Consider the following 26,444-nt stretch of genomic DNA (forward strand, 5'->3'; position numbering starts at 1 on the left):
ACAAGAAGGATGTGGAAAAACTGGAAAATGTCCAGTGGAGGGCAACAAAAATGATTAGGTGGCTGGAGCACATGGCTTATGAGGAGAGGCTGAGGGAACTGGGATTGTTTAGTCTGTGGAAGAGAAGAATGAGGGGGGATTTGATAGCTGCTTTCAACTACCTGAAAGGGGGTTCCAAAGAGGATGGATCTGCACTGTTCTCAGTAGTACCGAGTAATAGAACAAGAAGTAATGGTCTCAAGTTGCAGTGGGGGAGGTTTAGGTTGGATATTAGGAAAAACTTTTTCACTAGGAGGGTGGTGAAGCACTGGAATGGGTTACCTAGGGAGGTGGTGGAATCTCCTTCCTTAGAAGTTTTTAACGTCAGGCTTGACAAAGCCCTGGCTGGGATGATTTAGTTGGGGATTGGTCCTAGTTTCAGCAGGGGGTTGGACTAGATGACCTCCTGAGGTCCCTTCCAACCCTGATATTCTATGATTCTAGGCCCAAGTCTCTCCTAGCACTACAGCCCCTCCTGCAGTGCCTTGTGCTGGGGCCAAGCAGCCCTAAATCAAAGAGCTGAAACCTTCTCCCTTTGGCTGCCCCTCCACAGTATATCAGACAGGTCACTCCCATTCCCTCCCTTCGGAGGTGACTCAGAAGATGTCAATAGAAATTGTGTAGGGCAGCAGTTTGTGAACTCGCCAGCTTCCTGGGGCTACCTCCAGTTGGGCTCCAACCTGCGCTGCCCCTGGGTCAGGCACCCCCAATCCCTTGCATGGCTGTGTGCTGTCTCTGAGTGTCATCTGAACATGCCAGCTCTGCCAGTGCCCCCAGCCACTGGTTCTCTCCATTTGCTTCCTTGGCACTGTGGCACCCTTCTTTAAAGAACCCTTCCTCCCTCTTCAGTCAGAACGAATCCAGGGCTCTGAGAAATGCTTTTTCTCCCCAAATGGCCCCTTCCCTTCATAAGGTGTCACTGATTGCAGACCCTGTTTAATACCTAATGGACATGGTAATTAGTCGTTTTCTAATTAAGGCTGTAGCCGATCCTTCATTCTGATAGGTGAAATTAAGCAGCCATTAGCTCACAGGAAAGAGCATTTCCAGTGCAGGACCCAGCTGGGCTGCAGACACTCTAATGACCCTTTCTTCCCCCCTCGTTAAACCCATTCTTGCTGTTGAAAATCATTAAATAGTTCATTAACATAATAATCCTTTTAAGATCCTGCATTGCAAATGGATTTGTCAAGTGCTGTTCCTGAAGGAGTCTGTCATATTAAATTGTCTTCTACTGTAATGAATTTTATGATAGATTGTGCTGCTTTGGGAATGATTTATGGCCACCTCTTGCTTTATTAGCCAGTCTTGTAAAGTAATTTGTGAATCAGAGGCTCATTTATTTTGCTGAGTCTCTCCTTGTGTGAGAGGAACTTTGCAAAGCAGAGTTGTGAGGGGGCACAGAGCACGATATTGCATTGCCAGGAGAAATATTCGTCATCTCTGTTCCTGTATTTCTGCAGCCATGCCCCCTATTCCCTAATCACCCTGTCTACTCTAGTGTAGCTACTCTAGGTTCAGTTGTTTTTAGCTATTCCCTGTTGACTACAGAGCTAGGCATTGAGGACTAGCATGGGTCAGAGGGGGAATAATAAAAGAGATGTGTCTTGCGTTAAATCCTATGACACAGAAGAATTTTGTGTATTTGTACTGGTGCCGATTTCCTGAGTGCACACACCCAAAGTGACGTGGCACTAAGGGAGAGCAGATCAGGAACCGAGACTGCAGCCACACTACCTTGTGATGTGTCATCCCCATCACAGCACACAAGCTAAGATGTACTGGGCTGCATCAGGGATTTTACAGGAGACCTCCAAGGGGAAGTCATTGTGCTGCAGGAAGTAGAGCTGGGGAGCCAGTGGGCAGAGCTCTTTCCTCTGCGTGAACATGTACAGTGGGATTTCTGAAAGAGCCTGTGGGAGATGGTACCTAAAAAGCTAATGAGTGTTGGGCACCTTCCGGAGCCTTCGGAAGTCCCATCTGCAGTTAACATTCCAGCATGTTGCGAAGGGCCCTGTGCTGCATGGGAGGTACTGTACTGTTCTTCCAATAAGGTGCAATCCTGGGGTCATTAAAAATCCCAGGGCACTTTTCAGAGGAATTGGGGTAGAATCCCTGTATCATGCTCAAATTCCAATTCAGAAAAGTCGGAGATGGAGAAGAGCTATTCAGTTATCTAGTCCCTCTCCCTGCCAATCCAGGATAAAAGTAACTACATCCTGTTTCCCTAAACTCCAGGCGATAAGATATGTTGCTTCGCTTTGTGTCCTATATTGTCACTGTATACTGTTGCCCTTGCTATGTTCCACCCCAGAGGTAGTAGCATTTCCGTGATGGATGAAGTGAACCCTGTGAACAGTGTGTTAACTTCACAAAATGCTTTGCGATCCTTCAGGATGGAAGGTGCGAAATATAATGTAAAAAGGGAAAATATTGTTTATAAAATTCATACGAGCAAAACGATTAGAGTGCTCTGATGGTGCAGGACCAGCATTGGTCAAAAATTTTCCATTGATAAAATTGTTTCCTGACAAAAAAAGTGGTTTTTCCACAAATTTTTTTTTTCTGGCAAGTATCTGCTTTCCATAGGAAATTCCGAATTTTCATCAAAAAACCAAAGGCCTGAAAACTGAAATATTTTTGGATGAAAAACAAAATATTTTGTTCTGGAGACGCTGCTGTAGTATCTCATGGGGGTTGAAAGTCAGTGTGCTCTTGTCCCCGCACTCCTGAATGGGCCGGGCCCCACAGCAGGACTACATCTCCCATGATGCACCACAGCTACATCAAAATATTTAATTTTTCAGCCAACTTATTTGGTATTAAAATTTTTGCCAAAAACCAAAATTTTCTGCATTTTCTCCATTTTCCAACCAGCCCTGGGCAGGCAACTTGCATAAAAGGAGAGAGTAAACAGAATGGGGCTGCACACTTTATTGTGTTATAGGGACTACTAACGTGAGTAAAGTTACTCATGTGTGAAAGTGTTCACAGGATCAGACCTTAGTCTGGCAAGGAGAGGAATGAGAGAATGCAGGCTACAAAGACAAATGAGAGTAAATGGTATAGAACAGGCCACTCACGTGCCCTATTTTATCCTACCCCATAAAAAGAACTTGAAGACCCTCAAATGTCTGTTAGAATCATAGAATCATAGAATATCAGGGTTGGAAGGGACCTCAGGAGGTCATCTAGTCCAACCCCCTGCTCAAAGCAGGACCAATCCCCAACTAAATCATCCCAGCCAGGGCTTTGTCAAGCCTGACCTTAAAAAATTCTAAGGAAGGCGATTCCACCACCTCCCTAGGTAACGCATTCCAGTGTTTCACCACCCTACTAGTGAAAAAGTTTTTCCTAATATCCAACCTAAACCTCCCCCACTGCAACTTGAGACCATTACTCCTCGTTCTGTCATCTGGTACCACTGAGAACAGTCTAGAGCCATCCTCTTTGGAACCCCCTTTCAGGTAGTTGAAAGCAGCTATCAAATCCCCCCTCATTCTTCTCTTCCGCAGACTAAACAATCCCAGTTCCCTCAGCCTCTCCTCATAAGTCACGTGTTCCAGCCCCCTAATTATTTTTGTTGCCCTCCACTGGACGTTTTCCAATTTTTCCACATCCTTCTTGTAGTGTGGGGCCCAAAACTGGACACAGTACTCCAGATGAGGCCTCACCAATGTCAAATAGAGGGGAATGATCACATCCCTCGATCTCCTGGCAATGCCCCTACCTATACAGCCCAAAATGCCATTGGCACACTGTTGACTCATATCCAGCTTCTCGTCCACTGTAATGCCTAGGTCCTTTTCTGCAGAACTGCTGCCGAGACATTCAGTCCCAAGTCTGTAGCGGTGCATGGGATTCTTCCCTCCTAAGTGCAGGACTCTGCACTTGTCCTTGTTGAACCTCATCAGATTTCTTTTGGCCCAATCCTCTCATTTGTCTAGATCCCTCTGTATCCTATCCCTACCCTCCCTTGCTCTAAGGGCTAGTCTGCATGCACCCTTGCACCAAAATAACTAAGCTAAATAACTTTTCATTCATTTATTTTGTGGTTTTGGTGCAGGTTTGAGTGAAGACCAGCCCTTAGACTACGATGAGTTACAAAGCAGACTAGAAAGAGTTACAAAGGGATCTCACTAAACTGGGTGAGTGGACAACAAAATGGCAGATGAAACGTTGATAAATGCAAAGTAATGTACACTGGAAAAGATAATCCCAACTATACATACAAAATGATGGGCTCTAACTTAGCTTTTGCCATGCAAGAAATAGATCTTGGAGTCATTATCGATAGTTCTCTGAAAACATCTACTCAATGTGCAGCGGCAGTCAAAAAAGCTAACACAATGTTAGGAACCATTAGGAAAGGGATAGATAATAAGACAGAAAATATCATAATGCCACTGTAAAAATCCATGATATGCCCAAACCTTGAATACTGAGTGCAGTTCTTGTCACCCCATCTCAGAAAAGATATATTAGAATTGGAAAAGATACAGACAAGGGCAACAAAACTGATTAATGGTATGGGACAGCTTCTGTATGAGGAGAGATTAATAAGACTGGGACTTTTCAGCTTGGAAAAGAGACGACTAAAGGGGAGAATATGATAGAAGTCTATAAAATCGTGAACGATGTGGAGAAAGTGACTAAGGAAGTGTTATGTATTCCTTCACATAACACAAGAACCAGGGGTCATGAGATTAAATTAATAGGCAGTGGGTTTAAAACAAACAAAAGGAAGTATTTCTTCACACAATGCACAGTCAACCTGTGGAACTTGTTGCCAGGGGATGCTGTAAAGGCCAAAACTGTAACTGAATTGAAAAAAGAATTAGATAAGTTCATGGCGGATAGGTCCATCAATGGCTATTAGCCAAGATGGTCAGGGATGCAACCCCATCCTCTGGGTGTCCCTAGCTTCTGTTTTCCAGAAGCTGGGAGTGGATGACAAGGGATGGATCACTGGATGATTACCTGTTCTGTTCACTCCCTCTGAAGCACCTGGCATTGGCCACTGTCAAGAGATAGGATACTGGGCTAGATGGACTATTGGTCTGATCCAGTATGGCGGTTCTTATGTTCTTATATTATCAGTAGGACTCAGAACTAGATTTGATTCTTCTGAATAAGGATAGCATCTGCAGTTAGAAATGGCAACAGTTATCAATCGTGATCCTTTAGGGTATATATTGATCAAAAGCTGGGACAGGAAGAGATTTCCCCCCGTGCTGTAGTGTTGCACATTTGTCTGGTACAGAATGAAGGTGTTGGGGGTGACAATTCCTTATGAAGAATCTGGAAGAGGCCATTGTAGGAGATGGGATACTGGATTAGATGGTCTCTTTTGGTAGAGTCCTACTTTAGCTATGTAATCCCATACAGTGGTACCGCTAACCATTTGCCAGACCCAGTGAGATGATGCTTTCTAGTCCATTTCTGATCTCAGACAGTTTTAGAGGTATGCTTCTGATGAAACCGGCAGAGACAAATGACCTTAAATACTTGTCAAGTATCAGAGGGGTAGCCGTGTTAAGTCTGGATCTGTAAAAGTGGCAAAGAGTCCTGTGGCACCTTATAGACTAACAGACGTATTAGAGCATAAGCTTTCGTGGGTGAATATCCACTTCATCGGATGCATGTACATCCGACATGTAAAGCTTAAGCTCCAATACGTCTGTTAGTCTATAAGGTACCACAGGACTCTTTGCCGCTCTTAAATACTTGGACTGTCAGAAAGCGGGACATTCTGAAGGAGAAGCTGGGACTCTGGAACAAGACACTTGATTTGGATCACTGGAAGCAGAGCTTGCAAACTGTCTTTGGGAAGAAGTTCCACATGTTCTCTGGTTTGCCAAAATGCTATTTACATCTTTATATTCTGCATCATTTTGCCTGAAAACCAAGAAATAATGATTCCCTAGTCTGAGTGCCTTAATTTGCAGTTCCACAGGCTTTTCTAAACAGAGCTGGCATTTACCCCAACCTGGCCTTCGCTCATCCTACAGAGAGAGCTTCAAAGGCCACTAAGTAAAATGGAATAGACACTCACAGAGATGGCTGTGTGGTCCAGTGCACCCAGCAAGAGACTGGGAGCCAACAACCCTCAGCTCTGTCCCTGATGCTACCACAAACTTAATAGTTCAAACCACTGAAAAAAAGGTATCAGTGTATTTACTTTGATGTTTGCAAAAAGCTATAATGACAGAGAGCCTCTACAATACATTTTCCAAAGCCTCCAGGTGACTTGGAGTCTAAGTTCCATTTTCAAAAGTCACTTACGCAGGGAGGAGCTGAAGTCTCATTGTAAGTCAGTGGGATTCAGGCTCCTAAGTCACTTTTGAAAATGAGTCCTTGGCTTCTAAATCACCAAGGTGCTTCTGAACACTTTGTCCTAAATCAATCACTAATAAGACGTGCCTTTCCTCCCAGTGTGCCGCAAGGCAGGGGAATGTAGGTAAAGTCCCCGGATGAAGGCAAAATAAAAACTCGCCTCACTCCAGCATTTTGCCTCCTCACTGTCAGGTACAGCACCCCAGGAGATGCTGAGTCAGATGCTAATGCTGCAGCTAGTGTGTCAGCAAACCCAGCCACCACCCTGGGATCAGTAACCCTTCCTGGGTAGCCCTGGGAGTCCACATCGGAGTTCTTGAGGGACTTTGGCCGAGGACTCCATGCTACCTTCCTCCTTTCCAAACGTGGCCTTGCACGCTCTGCCTTCCCCCGCCTCCCCTGTTGGTGATTAGCAGCAGGGCTAACAAGCTATCTGAAGGACGCACTGGAAAATATCTGAATGCGTGAGCCTTTCTCGGGGAGGAGAGCACTCCTGCCCTTCTGTGGGAATGAGCAACTCCGGGCTGCCTTTGGTGGCTCACTTTTAAAAAATGAACCCACTGCAAATGCAGCCACAATTGCTGCTGTCCATCTTTTCAGAGTCACAGAACAGCGGAAGCAAGTGACCATGGATGTCTGAACTCCAGGGATGAGTTCAGCCTGCCCCCGGCCCAGCCTTGGCTGTTGGCCCTCAGCTGCCGGTGCTTGCCTCCATGCGCCAGCTCGCTCCAACTCAGGTGTGGCTTGTGCGACCGTGTCTGTGCCGAAGGTGCTGCGTTCAGGAAAAGTGAACCCATGAGAGAAGCCTTCCCGGGCAAGCGTGGGGGGAACATGGCCTTTGGAATGGCCCGGGGGCTTCTCCGATTCTGCACATTGACACAGGAAAGCTTTCCCAGACAGGCAGACTCAAAATACACTGGAGTTCATGTAGTGATGGCAGGAGGTGCCAGGCTGACAACCCAGCTACAACATGGGCAGCAGTACCAGCTCCCCATACAGTGGCCTGCCACTCTGCCCCAACCCTCACTGGGAGCCCTCCACTCTGGCTGCCGGGGGGTTCAGTTTTCAAGCCCATTTGATCCTTGGATGAACCTGCCAATAAGAGCCCACGACCATGATGAGCTTTGTGATGTGGGTCCTGTCCACTGAGAATCACCAAGTGGCTGCACAAGGCCACCAGACCAGAGCAGCCACCAGACGATAAGGTCTTGCAGACAACACAGCCCCAGGTCTAGACTGGCATTGGAGAGCTGGACGTGAAAAGCTCTATACCCTACTGCTGGGACACTCTGACCCAAGGGAGTGCAGCTGAGTAATCACGTCTCCTCGCCTGATTCCTGCAACTGGGTAACACACGGAGCTCTCTTTGTGCCCTCAGACACTGAATTCCCCTGTGGAATTAGCTTGTTCTCCTAAGGGGAGCTTTGGAAAAGGCTGCAGGGCAGAATTTTTGCTGACCTCACACATAATACAGAAAAGGCAGTTTTAAAAGCAGGTCTGGTCTTCAGAGTCTGTGCTACATTAATAACCCAAGTTCTGTACCATAAAAAAGAAATGAACATTAAACATACCCTCGTAAAGTGTCTTGGCCTCTTCTTCTCACTCTGTTTGCTGGCTGTCTTTCCTCATAGCCTGCAAATCTGTCTGTCTGAAAGTCCCCTTCGTATTGGCCCTGGGCTTGTTCCATGTACAAAAGTGCTGTACATCCTAGCATGAACTTGGCCAGCCATAATAACCCCATGATGGCAAGGATTCCTTGATTCCCTCTGCTGCCCCGAAAGCCTCTTCCAGCTGGAGGGGCCCTGCTGCCCTGGTGGAGGATGGATTGTGGCAGCAAACCCTGAATGCCAGGCTGCCGTCCTGACGGTCCCCTTCTGAGGCTAGAAGCAGAGACAGGACAGAGGAGACACAAGTGTTCTTAAGGGCTTTTACATTTTTAAAATGATCATTCACCCCAGGCCCCCCTTCCCCAGCATTAATAGAGTGAGGTCACAAAATCGCACTGACTTTGGCTTCTTGTGCACAATCCAGCTAACAAGCTCACACACTCATACCGCACAAAGACATTGCCAAAGAATTTCTTTCCCAAGAGTTAGGAACGGACAGAGGCTGCTCCCTCTGGATCTCTATGGAGTGGAGATACTCTCTTCCTTCCGCTCTGTCCTTCCAGAGCATTTGGAAACATAAAAGGCACCCAATTAGTGCATCAAGTGTAGTTGCAGACATGCCCTGGGGTTTGGTGGCTGCCGGCCTGCGATACCCCGAATGCAGCTCCAGGATTCAGGGCAGCAATGCAAGAAGCAGGGCTATGGGGCCAGAGAAGATGCACTCAGGACAGTGATTTCCCAGGGGAAGCTCTGGCCTCATGTTTGTGGGCCCCCTTGCTCAGTTCCCCAGCTCTGCCCTCCCAGCCCCATGTGCCACTCAGACCAGGAGGAGTGGGGGCTGGGATGTGGGAGGGGCATGGGAAGTACACTGCCCTGAAAACAGTGTTCCCAACTCCTGGGATTCCCTTTGAAATCCCCTCCATTTCCCAGTGGGTCGAGGGGAGTCAAGGAGCCCAGACGGTGGAGGGGGCTCAGCCCAGTGATGGAGTGGGGAGAAGGGGAATGAGGGGGGATTTGATAGCTGCTTTCAACTACCTGAAAGGGGGTTCCAAAGAGGATGGATCTAGACTGTTCTCAGTGGTAGCAGATGACAGAACAAGGAGTAATGGTCTCAAGTTGCAGTGGGGGAGATTAGGTTGGATATTAGGAAAGGCTTTTTCACTAGGAGGGTGGTGAAGCACTGGAATGCGTTACCTAGGGAGGTGGTGGTTTTGAGGTTTTTAAGGTCAAGCTTGACAAAGCCCTGGCTGGGATGATTTAATTGGGGATCGGTCCTGCTTTGAGCAGGGGGTTGAACTAGATGACCTCCTGAGGTCCCTTCCAACCCTGATATTCTATGATTCTAAGGGATGAGTATAGAGGATTGCATGGGGCTGAATGACAGGTACTACGCAGGGGCGAGGGAGAGGTGGATAAATGTGATGTGTTAGGGCTGGGCTGGTATTTGTGGGGAGCTCAGTGAGATTGTACCGTGTGTTCGGGCCATTCTGGGGGCTGGCGTGAGTACAAGGTCAAGGCTGAAGTAGTGCAGGGGATGGGATGACGGGGGAGAGCCTTTGAGCTGGGCCAGGCCTGGGGAAGTTTGCGTGACTTAGCGTGAAAGGCTGGGGGGGTGATTGTTATGCTGATGCTGGGGACAGCAGTAGCAGGCCCTGGATGTCCCTTAGCACCAGCAAGGGGGTAGCTCAGGGGTAGGCACAGGGATCTGCAAACAGGAGGCCAGTGTCAGGAGGCCAGTGTCTGCAAACTGGACCAGCTGCCTGGCATGATTTTGTCAACCTATGCTGTGGCCTGTGGGAGCCAAAACACGGGCACATCCCTAGACAAAGCCCACAGTCCCAGGTCCCAGGGATGCTGCTCCAGTCACTTTGCCATGCGTCTGTGTCAGTGAACAAAGCAAAATTAAACCCAGACACCTTCCAACGGGAGGAGACGGGACACTGCCTGGGGAGCCCGCAGAGCGACGAGAGGAGGCTCGGCACCACTCGCTGGGCTGCTCATGTGTGGGGAGGAACTCGTGTCACTGGGGCTGTGGTCGGTGGAGCCCATTGGGGGTCACTGGGGGCCATGGTCGGGGGAGGGATCCATCTCGTGTCACTGAGGCCGTGGTCGGCGGAGCCCATTGGAGGGTCACTGGGGGCTGTGGTCGGGGGAGCCAATGGGAGGAGGGACTCAGCTCCTGTCACTGGGGGCCATGGTCAGGGGAGCCCATGGGGGGTCACTGGGGGTCGTGGGGGGAGGGATCCAGCTTGTGTCACTGGGGGCTGTGGTCACTGGGGGCCATGGTCGGGGGAGCCCACTGGGGGAGGGATCTGGCTTATGTCACTGGGGGCCGTGGTTGGGGGGAACCCCTGGGGGTTCAGTGGGTGCTGTGGGGGAGGAATCTGGCTTGTGTCACTGGGGGCTGTGGTCACTGGGGGCCGTGGTCGGGGGAGCCCATTAAGGGAGGGATCTGGCTTGAGTCACTGGGGACCATGGTCGGGGGAGCCTATGGGAGGAGGGACTCAGCTTGTGTCACCGGGGGCCCTGGACTGGGGGACCCCTGGGCCTGGCGGGAGGGATTCGGCATGTGTCACTGGGGGCTGTGGTCAGGGGGACCCAACTGGGGGAGGGATCCAGCCGTGTCACTGGGGGCTGTGGTCGGGGGGAGCCAATGGGGCTCGCTGGGGCCATGGTTGAGGGGAGTTCCAGAGGGGGAATCCGGCTCATCTCACTGTGGGCCTTGGTCCGGGGGAACCCTGCGGGGAAGGATTCAGCTCGTGTCACTGGGGGCTGTGGTTGGAGGGAGGGAGAGAGGGAGGGATTCTGTTCATGTCACTGGGGTCAGGGGGAGCCCATGGGGGGAGGGATCTGGATCGTGTCACTGGGGGCCGTGGTTGGGGGGAGGGAGGGAGGGATCTGGATCATGTCACTGGGGGCCCTGGACTGGGGGAGCAAATGGGGGGAGAGATTCGGCTCAGGTCACTGGGGGCTGTGGTTGGAGGGAGGGAGAGAGGGAGGGATTCCGTTCATGTCACTGGGGTCGGGGGAGCCCATGGGGGGAGGGATCTGGATCGTGTCACTGGGGGCCGTGGCCGGGGGAGGAAGGGAGGGATCTGGATTGTGTCACTGGGGGCCGTGGTTGGAGGGAGGAAGGGAGTGTCACTGGGGGCTGTGGTCTGGGGGAGCCCATGGGGGAGAGATTCGGCTCATGTCACTGGGGGCTGTGGTCAGAGGGAGGGAGGGATCTGGATCGTGTAACTGGGGGCCGTGGTTGGAGGGAGGAAGGGAGTGTCACTGGGGGCTGTGGTCGCAGGGAGGGAAGGATGTGGATCGTGTAACTGGGGGCCGTGGTCTGGGGGAGCCCATGGGAGAAGGGATTTGACTTGTGTCACTGGGGGCCGTGGTCGAGGGAAGGGAGGGAGGGATCTGGATCGTGTCACTGGGGACTGTGGTCGGGGGGAACTCATGGGGGGAGGGTTTCAGCTCGTGTCGTCATGGCCCGTGGGGCCCACAGAGATCTCCAGAGTGGCTTTATTTTGGTGCCAAACATACTGCAAACACACCAGTGCCTTTAGCATCAAGCCTACGGGGCTGTGCCCAGGGACTGGCACCATGGACTCACAGGGTCTCAGGCAAATGGGGTGGGACAAGCAGGCCCCGGCAGTGGGAGTGTGGCCATCAGCCGTGAGCAGAGCTGCAGCAGGAGCTGAAGAAGGGGAGAAAGGCGCAGACTCTGAGCTAAGGGAGGGCTGTGAGTAATGGGCAGTGTGGGTGCCAGGTCCTGGGCCTGGCCTCGGGGATGAGGGTGGAAGTCTGGGTGTATGATAGGAAGTATGGCTGGGCTTGGGCTCAGGGTGCATGAGCTAAGGGTGCATGTGATGGAAGGCAGGGCGGGGGGGTGGCTGACTGGCAGAGGCCATGGGCTGGTCTGATATGGGCAGGTAAAGTGTGGTAAATTTGAGATGTTTTATCACTGTCCTTACCCATCCCCCCATCCCTCAGCTCCCCCTCAAGGCGCATTCCTTCCCCAACCCTGCTCCCCATTCCCCAACTCCCCTGGCCCTATACTGGCATGTACAGACATTCAGCTGCTCTGTTACCCACCCCCTCACTCCAGCATGCTGGAGCTGGGAGCCAGTCCCCAGGAGAGCCAGGGCTTGCAGCTCTCCTCAGAGAAGGAGGGCCAGAGAGCATCTTTCACCCTGAGACCCCAAATCTTCTCCCAGAAGTTCCCCCTCTCCCCAAAATGAAAATGATTGCTGCTGCTGCTGCTGCTGCTGCTGAAAGAGGCACAACCCTGAGCACTCCTGCTGGGAGGCATGGGGCCCTGAGCTGCCCCTAGAAGTCCCCCATGCTGTCCCACAGAAGCACTTTCCAATTCCAGCACAGCCCAAAAGCAGGCAAAAAGCAGCACAGACAAGGCAGAAAATGTGTTCAAACCATTCCAAAACTCACAGCTCCAGAGCAGTGTCCTTGGTCAGAATTTCTCAGCTCTTGAGGACATGCTTTTTCAAGCTCTAATATTTCAAATTCAGTGAATGAGAAAGACAGAGAGTGGGAAGGAGCAAACCGGGCTGGGAGCAGAGGCAAAGGAAGAGACAAAGAAACTGCCCTCCCTGCAGTGCCTTGCAAAATTCTACTACTTTGCTACACATGTCTGTCTGCTGAAGGCTAGGATCTGATTATCTCCAGCTAGACAAAAGAGAGGTAGTTTTTAGAGCTTTCAAAGTAACACACATATGGAAAAGTGGTCACAGAAAGCAAAGATTTTTTTTTACACTAGGAGGTTTCCAATCTCTCGTGCAGAGATTTCGGTTGAGGAGATAAGTGACCCCTTTAACCACAGTGAAATTAGAATAACACCAACGATCAATACACAGGCACGTACCCTTGAAAGCGTTAACACTGCAGTTCTGCTAAAAGAATATGGAAAAGTAATTTACACCATCTGAAGAGAGTTAAAAAAAGCTCAAAAATTATCTGCAGCTCTGAGAAATTCCACCAAACGTTCTTTGTAAGAAATCAGCATTGACAAAGGAAAAAAAGAGAGAGAGAGAATCAATCATTAAATCTGAGCTAACACAGACTGGCAGATTTGAGGGGAGCAGGAAAGACATTTCAATCTGTGGCATTAAGTGTCAGAACTAAACAGAGGGAAAAATGAAAAAAATAGAAAAAAGGCAGTCGAACAATTGCAAACTAGCTTTGAGATAAAGAGAAAGAAATCAGCCCCTTAGCCACTTATAGAGTCTGGATTTAGTCTGAATCTGTTTAAATACCTTTAGGTCCTGGAACTGGTGATGTGCCCAGAGCTCCTTTGTTTAGTGGAGATCTGGGCAGAAAAGAAGGGAATAAAGCCCTCACCCCTGAAGGAAAGAAAAAAGGTACAGCCTAATCCAGATTGGAGAGGGGGAGGGCCTTGTTGCGGGAGAAGGGGTGCAGGAGGAGTGGGAGGAACAGGAGAACAACCCGACTGCATTCTTGAGCCAAAAGTTTTTCACTTCAAGGAGGGGTGGGGGGGAGAGGTTGGGTTTAGTAAGGGACATTTGAATGCAGGCATGATTATCACCTAACCATTCCTTGTGTGCTGAGGACCCGTTCGGTTCACTTCACTGCTGAACACACTCAGTTCAGCTCCATGGACTGGCTGCTGGTCCCAGCTTCAGGCAGGAGCAGCAGGAGGCAGAAGAAAATTAATAACAATGACTTCACATCAAAAGACTCAGGGGAAAGAATCCACTCTCAATTTGGGGGTGACTTGTTGCTTCTTTTTTGAATAAAAGAGCCCTATATTAAAGTGAGTGAACGGAGAAAGTAAAAGAGACTTTTCCTGCCAGATGTTTTATTGCAATTGATCAGGGATAATCAGGGAAGGGCAGGCGGGTCGGAGGGAAGTGATCCAGCTCAGAGATATCAGACCCAAAAGTCACAGTAGCCGCCCCCTCCACCTTCCCCCAAAACAATTTTTGAGATTTCAAAATGTTGTATTAACTTAATTATTTTAATTAATTAATTAAACATAGTATTTTGATGGTTTTAAAATTAGATCTTTCTTTTCATCACACACCAGTTCATGATCTGGTTTTGCTCACAGGGCACAATGGATGTGTTTCCTCTCCATCTTGTTTCAATAATTATTATTGATGCCTTCTGAAAAGAAAAATAAAAAGCATATGCACACAGACATACACACCCCCGACTCGCTGCATGCATGCCTCTGCACACCCTGGGTATTTCCAGGAACTAGACGACACCAATACTACGTAGCCAGGAAATACCAGAAATCTCCCCAGAAAGCCCAATACAGGCCAGGCTCCAGGCCAAAGAGGTTCTGATAAACTCCAGAAAAACAGCTGAGTGTTGGATGTCTAACTGAACTGAACCAAAAGGAGACCTAAAAACTTGCATACAAAGCACACAGTGATGTGAGGGGCTTTCTATTGTCCTAAAAGCACATCTGCCCCTGCTCTGTTACCCTTTTACACCCTGTATACAGAGTTCAGATGCAAACTTTGGATCAATGCACAGAGGTGTCAAAATTCTCTGACAAACCCCAGGCAGACTGGGTGACTGCTGCTTCTTTCCCCTTCTTCTGCCTCTCTTTGAAATGTCCTTGCTGTCTCCTTTGTTCTTTTCCCTCCCAGTAATCAGCCCCCTGCCAGCTTTACAGAAGTCAAAATGATGCTTAGCCTAATTAACAGCAAACTTGGATGGAGAGAGGGGGACAGACAGACCCAATTCCCAGGAGCACTCAGCAATGGGGCAGTTCATGGTACGTTGCTCTGTCTGCAACAGTTTTTCACACTTTACAGGGTCTTAGACCTCTTATTGGGGGCTCAATCCTGCAAACTTTATTCCCACTGAAGTTAATGGGAGCTTTGCTTGAGGAAGAACAGCAGAATTGGGCCATAATGCTATGCAGTGTGATAGTGGAGGGACAAGGGATTGAATAAATAAATAGGTTAGTCTCTAAGGTGCCACAAGTACTCCTTTTCTTTTTAAGGGATTGAATGTTTCTTTTTCTCAAGGGCTAAGAAAATTAGGACCAAGTGCAGTCATAGGAGACTCTCTAGTCTATTCTGTTCTATTCTATTCTGGTTCTTACACTGTGTCCATCACCATGGTTTCGAGGAGGCAGATTTTTAAAGGTATAAAAGCATCTAAAGATTTAAATAGATGCCTAGAATAATTTTCAGAAGCTCCGAGGCACCCAATTCCCAGAGAAATCGATGTGAGTTAGACACCTAGGGCACTTCTGGAAAGCCCACTAAGTGCCTATCTGCATCTTCAGCCATCTAAATACCTTTGAAAACCGGGCCCTAAGGGCCTGGATTAAGCAAGGTCACTAGCATTTGTGATGTGTGGTTTTTCTTCCCTTCCCTTCCTCTTACCAGGGGGAGAATTTCCTGTGGACTTGTAATTAATTAATTGTCTTTTTAACATTGTTTAAAAATGCCTGCCTGGCTGTGCGTTTGGCGTAGAGACAGCGAGTGATGGTCTGTGCCTTGCAATGGAAGATGGCGACTCCTGTGTGTCGCCCATGCTAGAATCCAACACTACGTGATGTCTCTGTTAATTCACATTTAACTGATCTCTAAAACCAAGCATGTTAAATTGACATTTTTCTGTCTGAGGAGTCTCTTCCAGTGCCAGACAGTGAGATTCAGCCCTATACATAGCAGGAATGTATTTTTCTTTACATTTCAGTATGGATGGTTAAGAAGTATTTTAATCCATCCAACATATGCAGATCTCCCTGTACACTTTTGTTTTAGCTTGTTGCCTGCTTTTCTACACTAAAGCTTTTCAGCACAGCTGTTTGCGGTTATAGCACAATAAACACCAGAACACGGGCATCCCAGCAAGACAGCAAAGCTTGTTCAACCCTCCCACTATCCATCACAGGGCAAGGACTGGTCATCAAATGCTTATTACCGGCAGCACGGAATCACTACCATTTGTGTATATTTTTCTAAATCTCCATCTGTTCCCCCAGATGATGGGCTGTTTGGTGCATTTGGGTTGGTATTGTTTGCAATACATCAGAATCACAGCTCAGCATTTGGGAGGTTGTTGTTTGCAATAAGTTATACCCCAGAATCACAACTACAACCAGACACAGCGCGGAAGGTAAACAAAGCCCTAAAGCATGTTATCTACCTCTGATGTTTGCATCCAACTTAAATTTATAGCAGGACAGGAGCTGGGGGAGGGACCAGGAGGGTAGCACCAACTTTCTCTCAACTCTTTTCCCACTGGGGAGTGGTGGGGGCATATCCCAACCACCTCTTTCCCCATCCAAAGCCCTGAGTGACACTCAGTCCCCGCAGCTGTATCAGGAAATGAGGCAGATTTGCCAGCTCGTCTGGACAACCTCTACAATTCCTCTCCCCTGACAAATTTCTGCCCTTGGGAAACCCTGAACAGTTAATTTCAAAATTTGGCCACTTGCTACTTCAAGGAAGGGTAAGGGGGAGAGGTTGGGTTTAGTAAGAGACATTTGAATGCAGGCATGATTATCACCTAACCATTCCTTGTGTGCTGAGGACCCATTCGGTTCACTTCACTGCTGAACACACTCAGTTCAGCTCCATGGACTGGCTGCTGGTCCCAGCTTCAGGCAGGAGCAGCAGGAGGCAGAAGAAAATTAATAACAATGACTTCACATCAAAAGACTCAGGGGAAAGAATCCACTCTCAATTTGGGGGTGACTTGTTGCTTCTTTTTTGAATAAAAGAGCCCTATATTAAAGTGAGTGAACGGAGAAAGTAAAAGAGACTTTTCCTGCCAGATGTTTTATTGCAATTGATCAGGGATAATCAGGGAAGGGCAGGCGGGTCGGAGGGAAGTGATCCTGCTCAGAGATATCAGACCCAAAAGTCACAGTAGCCGCCCCCTCCACCTTCCCCCAAAACAATTTTTGAGATTTCAAAATGTTGTATTAACTTAATTATTTTAATTAATTAATTAAACATAGTATTTTGATGGTTTTAAAATTAGATCTTTCTTTTCATCACACACCAGAAAGCTTGATGGCAAGATTTATCCCAAAACTGTCCCTTTGTGCTGCATTGCCACGGACACCACATACAAAACTATCCCGGACAATTAAACAGAAAGTAACCTCATACATTCCTAGATTCCAAGGCCAGAAGGGACCACTGTGATCATCTAGTCTGCCCTCCTGTATAGCACAGGCCAGAGAACTGCCCTAAACTAATTCCTCGAACATACCTTTGAGAAAAGCATCCAATCTTGATTCAGAAATTGTCAGTGAGGGAAAATCCACCATGACCCTTGGTAAATTGTTCCAGTGGTTAATTACTCCAACTGCTAAACATTCACACCTCATTTCCAGTCTGAATTTGTCTAGTTTCAGTTTCTAACCATTGGATCATGTTAGACCTTTCTCTGCTAGACTGAAGAGCCCATTATTAAATATGTGTTCCCCAGGTAGGTACTTGTAGACGAATCAAGTCACCCCTTAGATTTCTCTTTGTTAAGCTAAGTAGATTGAGCTCCTGGAGTCTGTCACTCTAAGGCACCTTTTCTAACCCTTTAAGCATTCTTCTGGCTCTTCTTTGAACCCTCTCCAATTAATCAACATCCTTCTTGAATTGTGAGCCCCAGAACTGGACATGCATCACAGGATCACATTAGCCCTTTGGGCCACAGTGTTGCACTGGGAGCTCATGTTCAGCTGATTATCCACGGGGACCACCAAGTCGTTTTCAATGTCACTGCTCTCCAGGATAAAGTCCCCACTCCTGTAAGTATGGCCTACAGTCTTTGTTCCTAGATGTATAACTTTACGTTTAACCACATTAAAACGCATATTGTTTGCTTGCATCAGCTTACCAAACAAACCAGAATGCTCTGTATCAGTGATCTGTGCTTTTCAGTATTTACATTCTCCCAATGTTTGTGTCAGTGATGATTTTATGTCCTCTTCCAGGTCACTAACAAAACCGTTAAATAGTGTAGGGCCAATAATGATCCCTGTGGGACGCCACTAGAAACACACCTGTTCGATGATGGATTCCCCATTTACAATGACATATTGAGAACTATCAGCTAGCCAGCTTTTAATCCATTTAATGTAGTCATGTTAATTTTATATCTATCTAGTTTTTTAATCAAAATGTCATGCAGTACCAAGTCAAATGGTTACAGAAGTCTAAGTGTATTACTGTAGCACTAAGCACCTCTCTATTCACATCCTGCACACTATAGTAATAATCTTTGTACAAAATATAGCTTGTGAGGTATCATTTGAAAGCTAATAACTCACTGATCACTAATATTTTTGAATGATGTATGTTTGAAGTGGGTTTTAAGAGTTATGAATATATGATAATTATGTGTCATGGGGTTCGGGGTGCAATCAAGACCAATGAGAGGTTGTGTCACCACTTGCCCTGCAACCCCGAGGCCTTACAATGATTTATTACCATACGTCCCAGCCTGAGATGCTCAAAACCAGCCTACAAGCATGCCTGTCATACCCTGATCTCTGGTTTACACTACAAATGTATGCTGGTACAACTACGTCACTCAGGGGTGTGGAAAATCCACAAAAAAATGTAGACAAGCCCTAAGTGTGTGTGTGCTGCACAGCCCTGACCCTGACCCCAGCAGCCTGTCTGCAGCCCCACAGCCTCATTCTTGCTTCCATCGGCCTTGGTTACAACCAGCAGGGTGACCCCAACACACGCCCAGGCCCGAATTTTCCCAAAGCGGTGTGCTCTGTAATGTCCAGCCCTCTTCTGGACAGTTCAGAGACAATAAGGTTCATTTGTTCCTCTAAAGACACAGAAGCACATGACAGCTTATTAATTTAACTGGGGTAAATACACCCATCCCTTTAAATACTGCTCTGAGATGGTTTATATTAATAGTAAAATAAGTTTATTAACAATAGGACATAGGTTAAGTGATGGTTAGTAAAAGAAACAAAGTTAGAAAGGGTTACAAGCAAATAAAAGTGAAAAAGTGCATCTAGACATCTACAACTTAATCTAGCAAGGTTCAGGCTTTGTTCAAGATGGTTTCTCATGTATATTCAGTTTCCAGAGACTTCAACCCTTGCATTATGTAAGCGGGGGAATAGTCCCGCTATTGTGGGGAACTTTCCTGGCTTCTGCACTACCCCAGTGAAGTGGGCTAGCGAAAGGATCTGAGTCCTCGCTCCCACTTCCTTTACCCAGTGGCCTCCCTGCCCTTCAGGACTCCACTTCCACTCTCCTGTCTGGCAGAGTCCTCATAACCCCAACAAGGCTGGGCCCAGGATTCCTGGGGGACTCGACCCCCAACCCTGCTGTGGTCACCTAGGACAGAGGCTAGGGTGTCCCCACTCCGGGGTACTCTCTCTGCACTGGGCACTTCTCTGACCCACTGACCATTACATACAAGTTAAAGCAAATGCAAGTTATTTAATCAACAATTAATTTTAAAAAGAATAAGGAAAAATGGGAAAGGTTAAAGGAAACACATCATCCCGATGTGTGGCAGGGAACATCACAAACAGTGTCTCTGGAACGTCAGGGCAGTTCACAGTCTGTTCCTTATAAGTCCCAGGCCCCTTCTCCGGCCCTGGCTGTGCTGCAGGGATGCTGTGAGTTGGACACTTGCTCTGGTGGTGGCCTCACGCTCTCAGGCTCTAAGTGGTAGGACCCTTCTTCCCAGTGTCGCCCCCACCCTGTTGGGGTTATGATCCGAGCCTGGCCTGCAGATCCTCTTGGCTGAGGCGTCTCCCTGTGCTGGACCTGCTGCCCAGGGTCCCCCTTGCTCTCCCCAGCTGCTCACCGCACCCAGCTCCGGACTGCTCCAGCCCCAGCTGCACCACTCTGTCTCTGCACTGCTGCTGCTCTGCCTTCAGCTCCCTGGGCTGTTTCTTTGGCCCCTCTGGCTCTGGTTACTGCAGCTCTGCTCCCAGGACAGGTCTGCTCTGTGAGCTGCTTCTGAGACTCTGCTCCCAGCTGCCCTCCCCCGACCCCTCAGCTCCCCATTCCCCGCTGGGAGCAGGGTCCCGCCGCCCGGGGCTTCTTGCCTCCCCATTTCCTGCCAGGAGTGCAGGGAAAGCCGTTTGGGCTTCTCTCCCTGGCTCCCAGCTGGAAGCAGAATCTAGCTGCCTGCGGCTCCCAGCCAGAAGCAGGGGCCAGAGGGCCAGCTCTCCAGGTGAGCGGGGGCCAGCTGGGCTCTAGCTGCCCAGCTTTCTTGTCAATTTCACGGCTCCAATGGAGCCATGAAATTGACAAGAGAGCTAGCAGCCAAGTAAGTGACACAATGTTGACACAGACACTGTGTCACCCTAACTACACAGACATAAGCCCTATGCGTCTCATGGAGGTGGGTTTATTATGTCAGTGTAGTAGGGCACTTACGTCGGTGGGAGGAAGGCTGTAGTGTAGACACTGTCATAATTAGGTTAACGTAAAGTGTAGTGTAGACCAGGCCTTAGACACATGGCCAGCTGTATCCATCTCTCCTCCCTGAGCAGGCTTTCCCGTTGCAGCCTTTCCCGTTGCAGCCTCTCCAACTCTGCACCTCACGCCACTGCTGCTGGACCATCTGGGGAACGGTCTGCTTGGTCCCCTGCATGCCCTGTAGGAGAAAAAGGGACCCCTTCTGGCCCCGGTTTGGAGCAGGTGCCCCACTCTGGCTCAGGGCATCTGTGTACAGCATGGCCACTAGCTCTGATTGCTTCTGATCAGCTGCTGACAGACGACACTGTGCACACAGCTCTGCTAGCTGCTTTTTGGTGAACTCAGCATCTGCGTCTTTGCTCCTCCTGCCTTTGCTGCTTCTGACTCATCTTCACACTTCCTTTGTTCTATTTCCCGTCCCCAAATAAACAAACAGAAAATAATAAAACTGCCCTTTCTTTGACCGTTCCTGGCCTTTCCACATGAGAATCACTTAAAACTATTTCACTAGTGCTTAAAGTGTAAACGTCTATTAAAATCGCAAGCTGTGTGTAAATCCTGCCAGCTGCACCGCTGTTATGGGGCTCAGGGTGCAATCCAGACCAGTTAGAGATTGTGTCACCGCTTGCCCTGCAACCACAAGCCAAGCATTACAGTAGCAAAGCACTGTAAGGCACCCAGGGTTGCAGGGCAAGTGGTGACCCAACCTCTCAGGGGTCTGGTTTTAGGGTGACCAGATGTCCTGATTTTATAGTGACAGTCCCGATTTTTGGGTCTTTTTCTTATATAGGCTCCTATTACCCCCCACCCCGTCCTGATTTTTCATACTTGCTGTCTGGTCACCCCTATGTGGTTTGCACTCCAAACTCTGTGACAATTACATCAACATTAGTACCTTTATCAACCAAACTTGTAATCTCATTATTTCCATAGGTTTGTTGTGTCCTCGTATGGTTTCCAATAGAGAAACCATAGAATTTCTACAGGGTACTTAAAAACCCCACAGAAGCGAGATTATTCCATATTAAATTCTTGAGGTTTTTACAGTAATTTCTGTAGAACCCTGATGAACTACTATGAATTCTCTTGATTTCATTTGTATTATATTCTATAGCACGGCGTTACTGTGGCTTTAAGAGAATTAATAGAAGCTCCAGGGTGTGGGAGCTGTTGGTTTTAGGTTAGACAGACAGATTGACCTGAGTTAAGAGGCTCTGTCTATATGTTAACTATGCATCTAATAAAGACTGTTATTAAGTTATTAGCAATGAAGTATTAATAAGACTAGTGGATTAAACGAATATAAAACAGCTCATGGCCCCAAGAGTGAGGGAAGTGGTAAAAAGAACTGGAAGAAGTTAAAAAAATTAAGGAAAAAGTTAATCAGAAATAAAAAGCAAGTTTGAATGAAATAAGATGGATCAATTAAGAGTTCCCATAGTGACAAAAATATCAAGAAATGCTGCAGAAAATCAAAAAAGGTTTAAACAAGAATTTGATTGATTTCTGAGGGCTTTGGGATCTACTCATAAGGAAGATGAACAAAAGATTGCCACCTTTTTGAATATTGCAGGTACAGAAGCCATTTCATTATATAATTCATTTGATCTTAGTGTTAGAGAATAAGCTGACTATGAGTTTGTCTTAAAAAAAATCAGAGGAATACTGTTTAACAAAAAGAAATGAACATTTTAAAAATTTCAGTTTCACTCAAGAAACTAATGAAGGAAGAGACTTTTGAATCATTTTAACAGATCCAAAGATAAGAAGTCAGAAATGTAATTTCCAGAATCTATCTGAGCGGATGATGAGATCAAACTGTGATAGCGATAAAAGATATTAGTGTAAGAAAAAGACTGTTAGAAGAGCCGAATCTAAATCTGGAAAACGCAGTGAGAATTTGCCAAACTGCTGAATTTGATCAAAATTAGTAAAAAGAAGATGCTGATGTGAATATAGACTTAATAAGGAAAAGTGAAAAACAAGTCTATGGAGGAAAACAGAGTGATGGTATTAAAGGTAAAATATATGTCATATGAAAGAATGTTCTAGATGTGGGATGAGGCACCAACCCAGTGTAGAGTATATGATCAAACCTGTAATATCTGCAAGAAAGAGAACCATTTTGCAGAAGTTTGTACACAGAGAAGTCGGGAAAAATTTAGAAATATACATTTAGTTCAAAATTCAAAAGTCTCAGAGAAAATACTGAATAAGAAATATAGAGCTGACATTACAGTAGATCATTTGGTTTTGAGTATTTTGAAACAGATTCACTCTGTGAACTACAAGGCATCTACTAATGGAATATTTATTTCATATGTAATAGTTACAGGGGCACAATATAATGCAATGTCAGAAGAAAATTATAAAATGTCCTAAAAGTAAAAGCTATAGTTAGAGAACAAATACATGTCAATTTACAATCTATAAAGAGGTGGGAAAAAATGGGTTATGGGGGTTTGTGAATTACAGGTCATAGTTAAAGATAATTTAGAAAATATAAGTTTTGTAGTAGTTAAGCGACAAGGTTTTTCTATTTTAGTTTTAGAAACATGTTTAGCACTAATGTAATTGGTAGAGTTCGGACTATTCAGGATTCTGAAACTTTGGAAATAAAACATCAGTTTACAGAGTTATTCACTGGCATTGGTAAATTGAATACAATGTGTGAAATAGAGTTAAATGAAACAAAGAAACCACTTTACACATGCAACTAGAAAAATGCCCTTAGCTTTAAGATGTAGGGTACAAAAAGAATTGGAAAGGTTAGTTAATTTAGTTATAATTAAAAGAGTGGAAGAGCCAACAGACTGGACGATTCATTAATAATAGTAGAAAAGAAAGATGGATACTTGTGTTTGTGTTTAAATCCAAAAGGCTTACATAAGTATGTCAAAAGGGAACATTTAAAAATACCTACCTGGGAAGAAATATTTGGACAAATGTGAGGAGCAAAATACTTTTCTCCTTTAGATGCTTCAAATGGATTTTGGCAAATATCATTGAAGCAAGAAAGTCAATTGCTATGTACATTTAACATACCTTTTGGACATTACTGTTTTAAAAGATTACCTTTTGGATTATGTTCCACTCCAGAGGTATTTCTTAGAGCAATGCAAAAGAATTTTGAAAATATAGATGGCACACAAGTGTACATAGGTGATATATTAATACAGGGAAAAACTTTAGAAGAGCATGATTGTGACGGGGCAAGGCCAGATGGCTAGAGTAAAGTAGTGAGGATCAGGTATGTTAGCCCCCGGCTTAACAAATCCCTGATGCCATGGTAACCAAATGGCAGTTGCTCCCAGTTAATCAAGACACCTGGGGCCAATTAAGATCCTGCTAGAAAGTAGTGAAGATAGCTAGGTTGATTGGGACACCTGAAGCCAATCAAGGGCTGGCTGGAACTAGTTAAAAGGCCTGGTCTACACTTGGGGTGCGGATCGATCTAAGATACACAACTTCAGCTACGAGAATAGCGTAGCTGAAGTCGATGTATCTTAGATCGACTTAGAATCACTTACTTCGCGTCCTCACAGCACGGGATCGACGGCCACTGCTCCCCCGTCGACTCCGCTTCAGCCTCTTGCAGTGGTGGAGTTCCGGAGTCAACGGCAGAGCGATTGGGGATCGATTTATCGCGTCTACACTAGACGGGATAAATCGATCCCCAATAGATCGATCACTACCCGCCGATCCGGTGGGTAGTGTAGACGTGGCATTAGTCAGTGAGGTGCGTGTGTGCCAGGAGCAGTAGGAGGAAGCTGTGCTGTTGGAGGAATTGAGCAGTACAAACCATATCAGGTGCAAGGAAGGAGGCCCTGAGGTAATGGTGAAGTAGATATGAGGAGTTGGGGCTGCTGTGAGGAAGTGGCCCAGGGAATTGTATGCATCCTATTTCCAAAAAGTCAGCTACCATAGCTGCTACTGTTACAGTCCCTGGGCTGGAGCCTGGAGTAGAGAGTGGGCCTGGGCTCCCCCCTCCCCCCCGACTAATCACTGAGACTGGGAGACAACAGAGACTGTGCGAGGGAGAGTTGCTTCTCCTCACCTCCCTTGCTGGCTTATGATGAAAATGGCTCAGTAGGCTATGACCCTTGCCTCTGGAGAGAGAAGGGCTATGTGGAGGGTCACAGTGAGCCTCTGAGGCTAGCAAAATCTGCCAGGAAGTGCGGGAGACAAGGACAGAGCTTTGTCACAGATATAAGACTAACTAAAGCATTATCTAAAGCAAAAGACACAGGATTAAAACTTAAAAAACCCATATATGTAAATTTAGAGTTCAAGAATTAATGCTTCTAGGAAAAGAGCTGAGCAGTCAGGGATTCACATTGAGCTGCAATGAATACAAACTATTGATAATATTGCTAACCCAGGAACCTATCCTTGCAACAAAGCCCGTTGCCAACTGTGCCCACATATCTATTCAGGGGACACCATCACAGGGCCTAATAACATCAGCCACACTATCAGAGGCTCGTTCACCTGCACATCCACCAATGTGATATATGCCATCATGTGCCAGCAATGCCCCTCTGCCATGAACATTGGTCAAACTGGACAGTCTCTACGTAAAAGAGTAAATGGACACAAATCAGATGTCAAGAATTATAACATTCATAAACCAGCCGGAGAACACTTCAATCTCTCTGGTCACGCGATTACAGACATGAAAGTCGCTATTTTACAACAAAAAAACTTCAAATCCAGACTCCAGCGAGAAACTGCTGAATTGGAATTCATTTGCAAATTGGATACAATTAACTTAGGCTTGAATAGAGACTGGGACTGGCTTAGTCATTATGCAAGGTAGCCTATTTCCCCTTGTTTTTTCCTACCCCCCCCCCCCCAGCCAGACGTTCTTGTTAAACCCTGGATTTCTGCTGGAAATGGCCCACCTTGATTATCATGCACAATGTAAGGAGAGTGGTCACTTTGGATAAGCTATTACCAGCAGGAGAGTGAGTTTGTGTGGGGGCGGGGGGTGAGAAAACCTGGATTTGTGCTGGAAATGGCCCAACTTGATTATCATACACATTGTAAGGAGAGCGATCACTTTAGATACGCTATTACCAGCAGGAGAGTGGGGTGGGAGGAGGTATTTTTTCATGCTTTGTGTGTATATAATAAGATCTTCTACACTTTCCACAGTATGCATCCGATGAAGTGAGCTGTAGCTCATGAAAGCTTATGCTCAAATAAATTGGTTAGTCTCTAAGGTGCCACAAGTACTCCTTTTCTTTTTATGTTAACTGTGTATCTAATAAAGACTGTTGTTAAGTTACCAGCAATGAATTATTGTTAAGACTAATAGATTACTTGAATATAGAACAACACCCATGGGGCTTTCCAATAAGGATATTAGAGAGACAAGGTAGGTGAGATATCTTTTATTGAACCAACTTCTGTTTGGGGCGGGGATACAAACTTTCAGGAGCCACGGAGAGCTCTTCTTCAGCTCTAGCTCTGTGTAAGTGCGAAAGCTTGTCTGTCTCACCAACAGAAGTCGGTCCAATAAAAGCTATTCCCTCACCCACCATATGTCTCTAATATCCTGGGACCAAGGCTGCAGCTATACTGTAGATATACCATAAGGCTACTGACAGATCTGGAAGTGGATGAGGTGTCCATATCCTTAGCTCTGCCAGACATAGGTCAGGGTTCCACCCTAACACATCTATCGAGTGCTGTAGATTGGCCTCTTTACTGAGTGTTTCAGAGGAGCAGCCGTGTTAGTCTGTATCCGCAAAAAGAACAGGAGGACTTGTGGCACCTTAGAGACTAACACATTTATTTGAGCATAAGCTTTCATGAGCTACATCCGATGAAGTGAGATGTAGCTCACGAAAGCTTATGCTCAAATAAATGTGTTAGTCTCTAAGGTGCCACAAGTACTCCCCTGTGCTGTGCAATTCCAGAAAGGCTTCCGAGCCTTTTCTCCACCACCCACATCATCAGTGACTCTAACTGGAAAGCAATAAACCGTGCGGGGTTTGTCAAAATGTTCATGACAAGCCCATACAATACAATGAACAGTCCCCTCCCCAGC

The 26,444-nt window shown here is 46.8% G+C and overlaps 1 protein-coding gene across 1 annotated transcript in view; it reads right to left on the reverse strand.

Annotated features, from left to right (window-relative positions):
• FBN3 (fibrillin 3) overlaps nucleotides 1-13,324 on the reverse strand; it is a 281,443-nt gene extending 268,119 nt beyond the window's left edge. Inside the window, exons 1-2 of the mRNA XM_037885777.2 lie at nucleotides 13,244-13,324; nucleotides 7,947-8,255 (exon numbers count right to left, since the gene is read on the reverse strand). Coding sequence (XP_037741705.1) covers nucleotides 7,947-8,116 — 170 coding nt within the window. The 5' untranslated portion in view covers nucleotides 8,117-8,255; nucleotides 13,244-13,324. The remainder of the gene's footprint in view (nucleotides 1-7,946; nucleotides 8,256-13,243) is intronic.
• Between the last annotated feature and the right edge of the window lie 13,120 nt (nucleotides 13,325-26,444).

This window comes from Chelonia mydas, chromosome 25 (assembly GCF_015237465.2).
Source record: "Chelonia mydas isolate rCheMyd1 chromosome 25, rCheMyd1.pri.v2, whole genome shotgun sequence".
In the NCBI taxonomy this organism is placed as follows: domain Eukaryota; kingdom Metazoa; phylum Chordata; order Testudines; family Cheloniidae; genus Chelonia; species Chelonia mydas.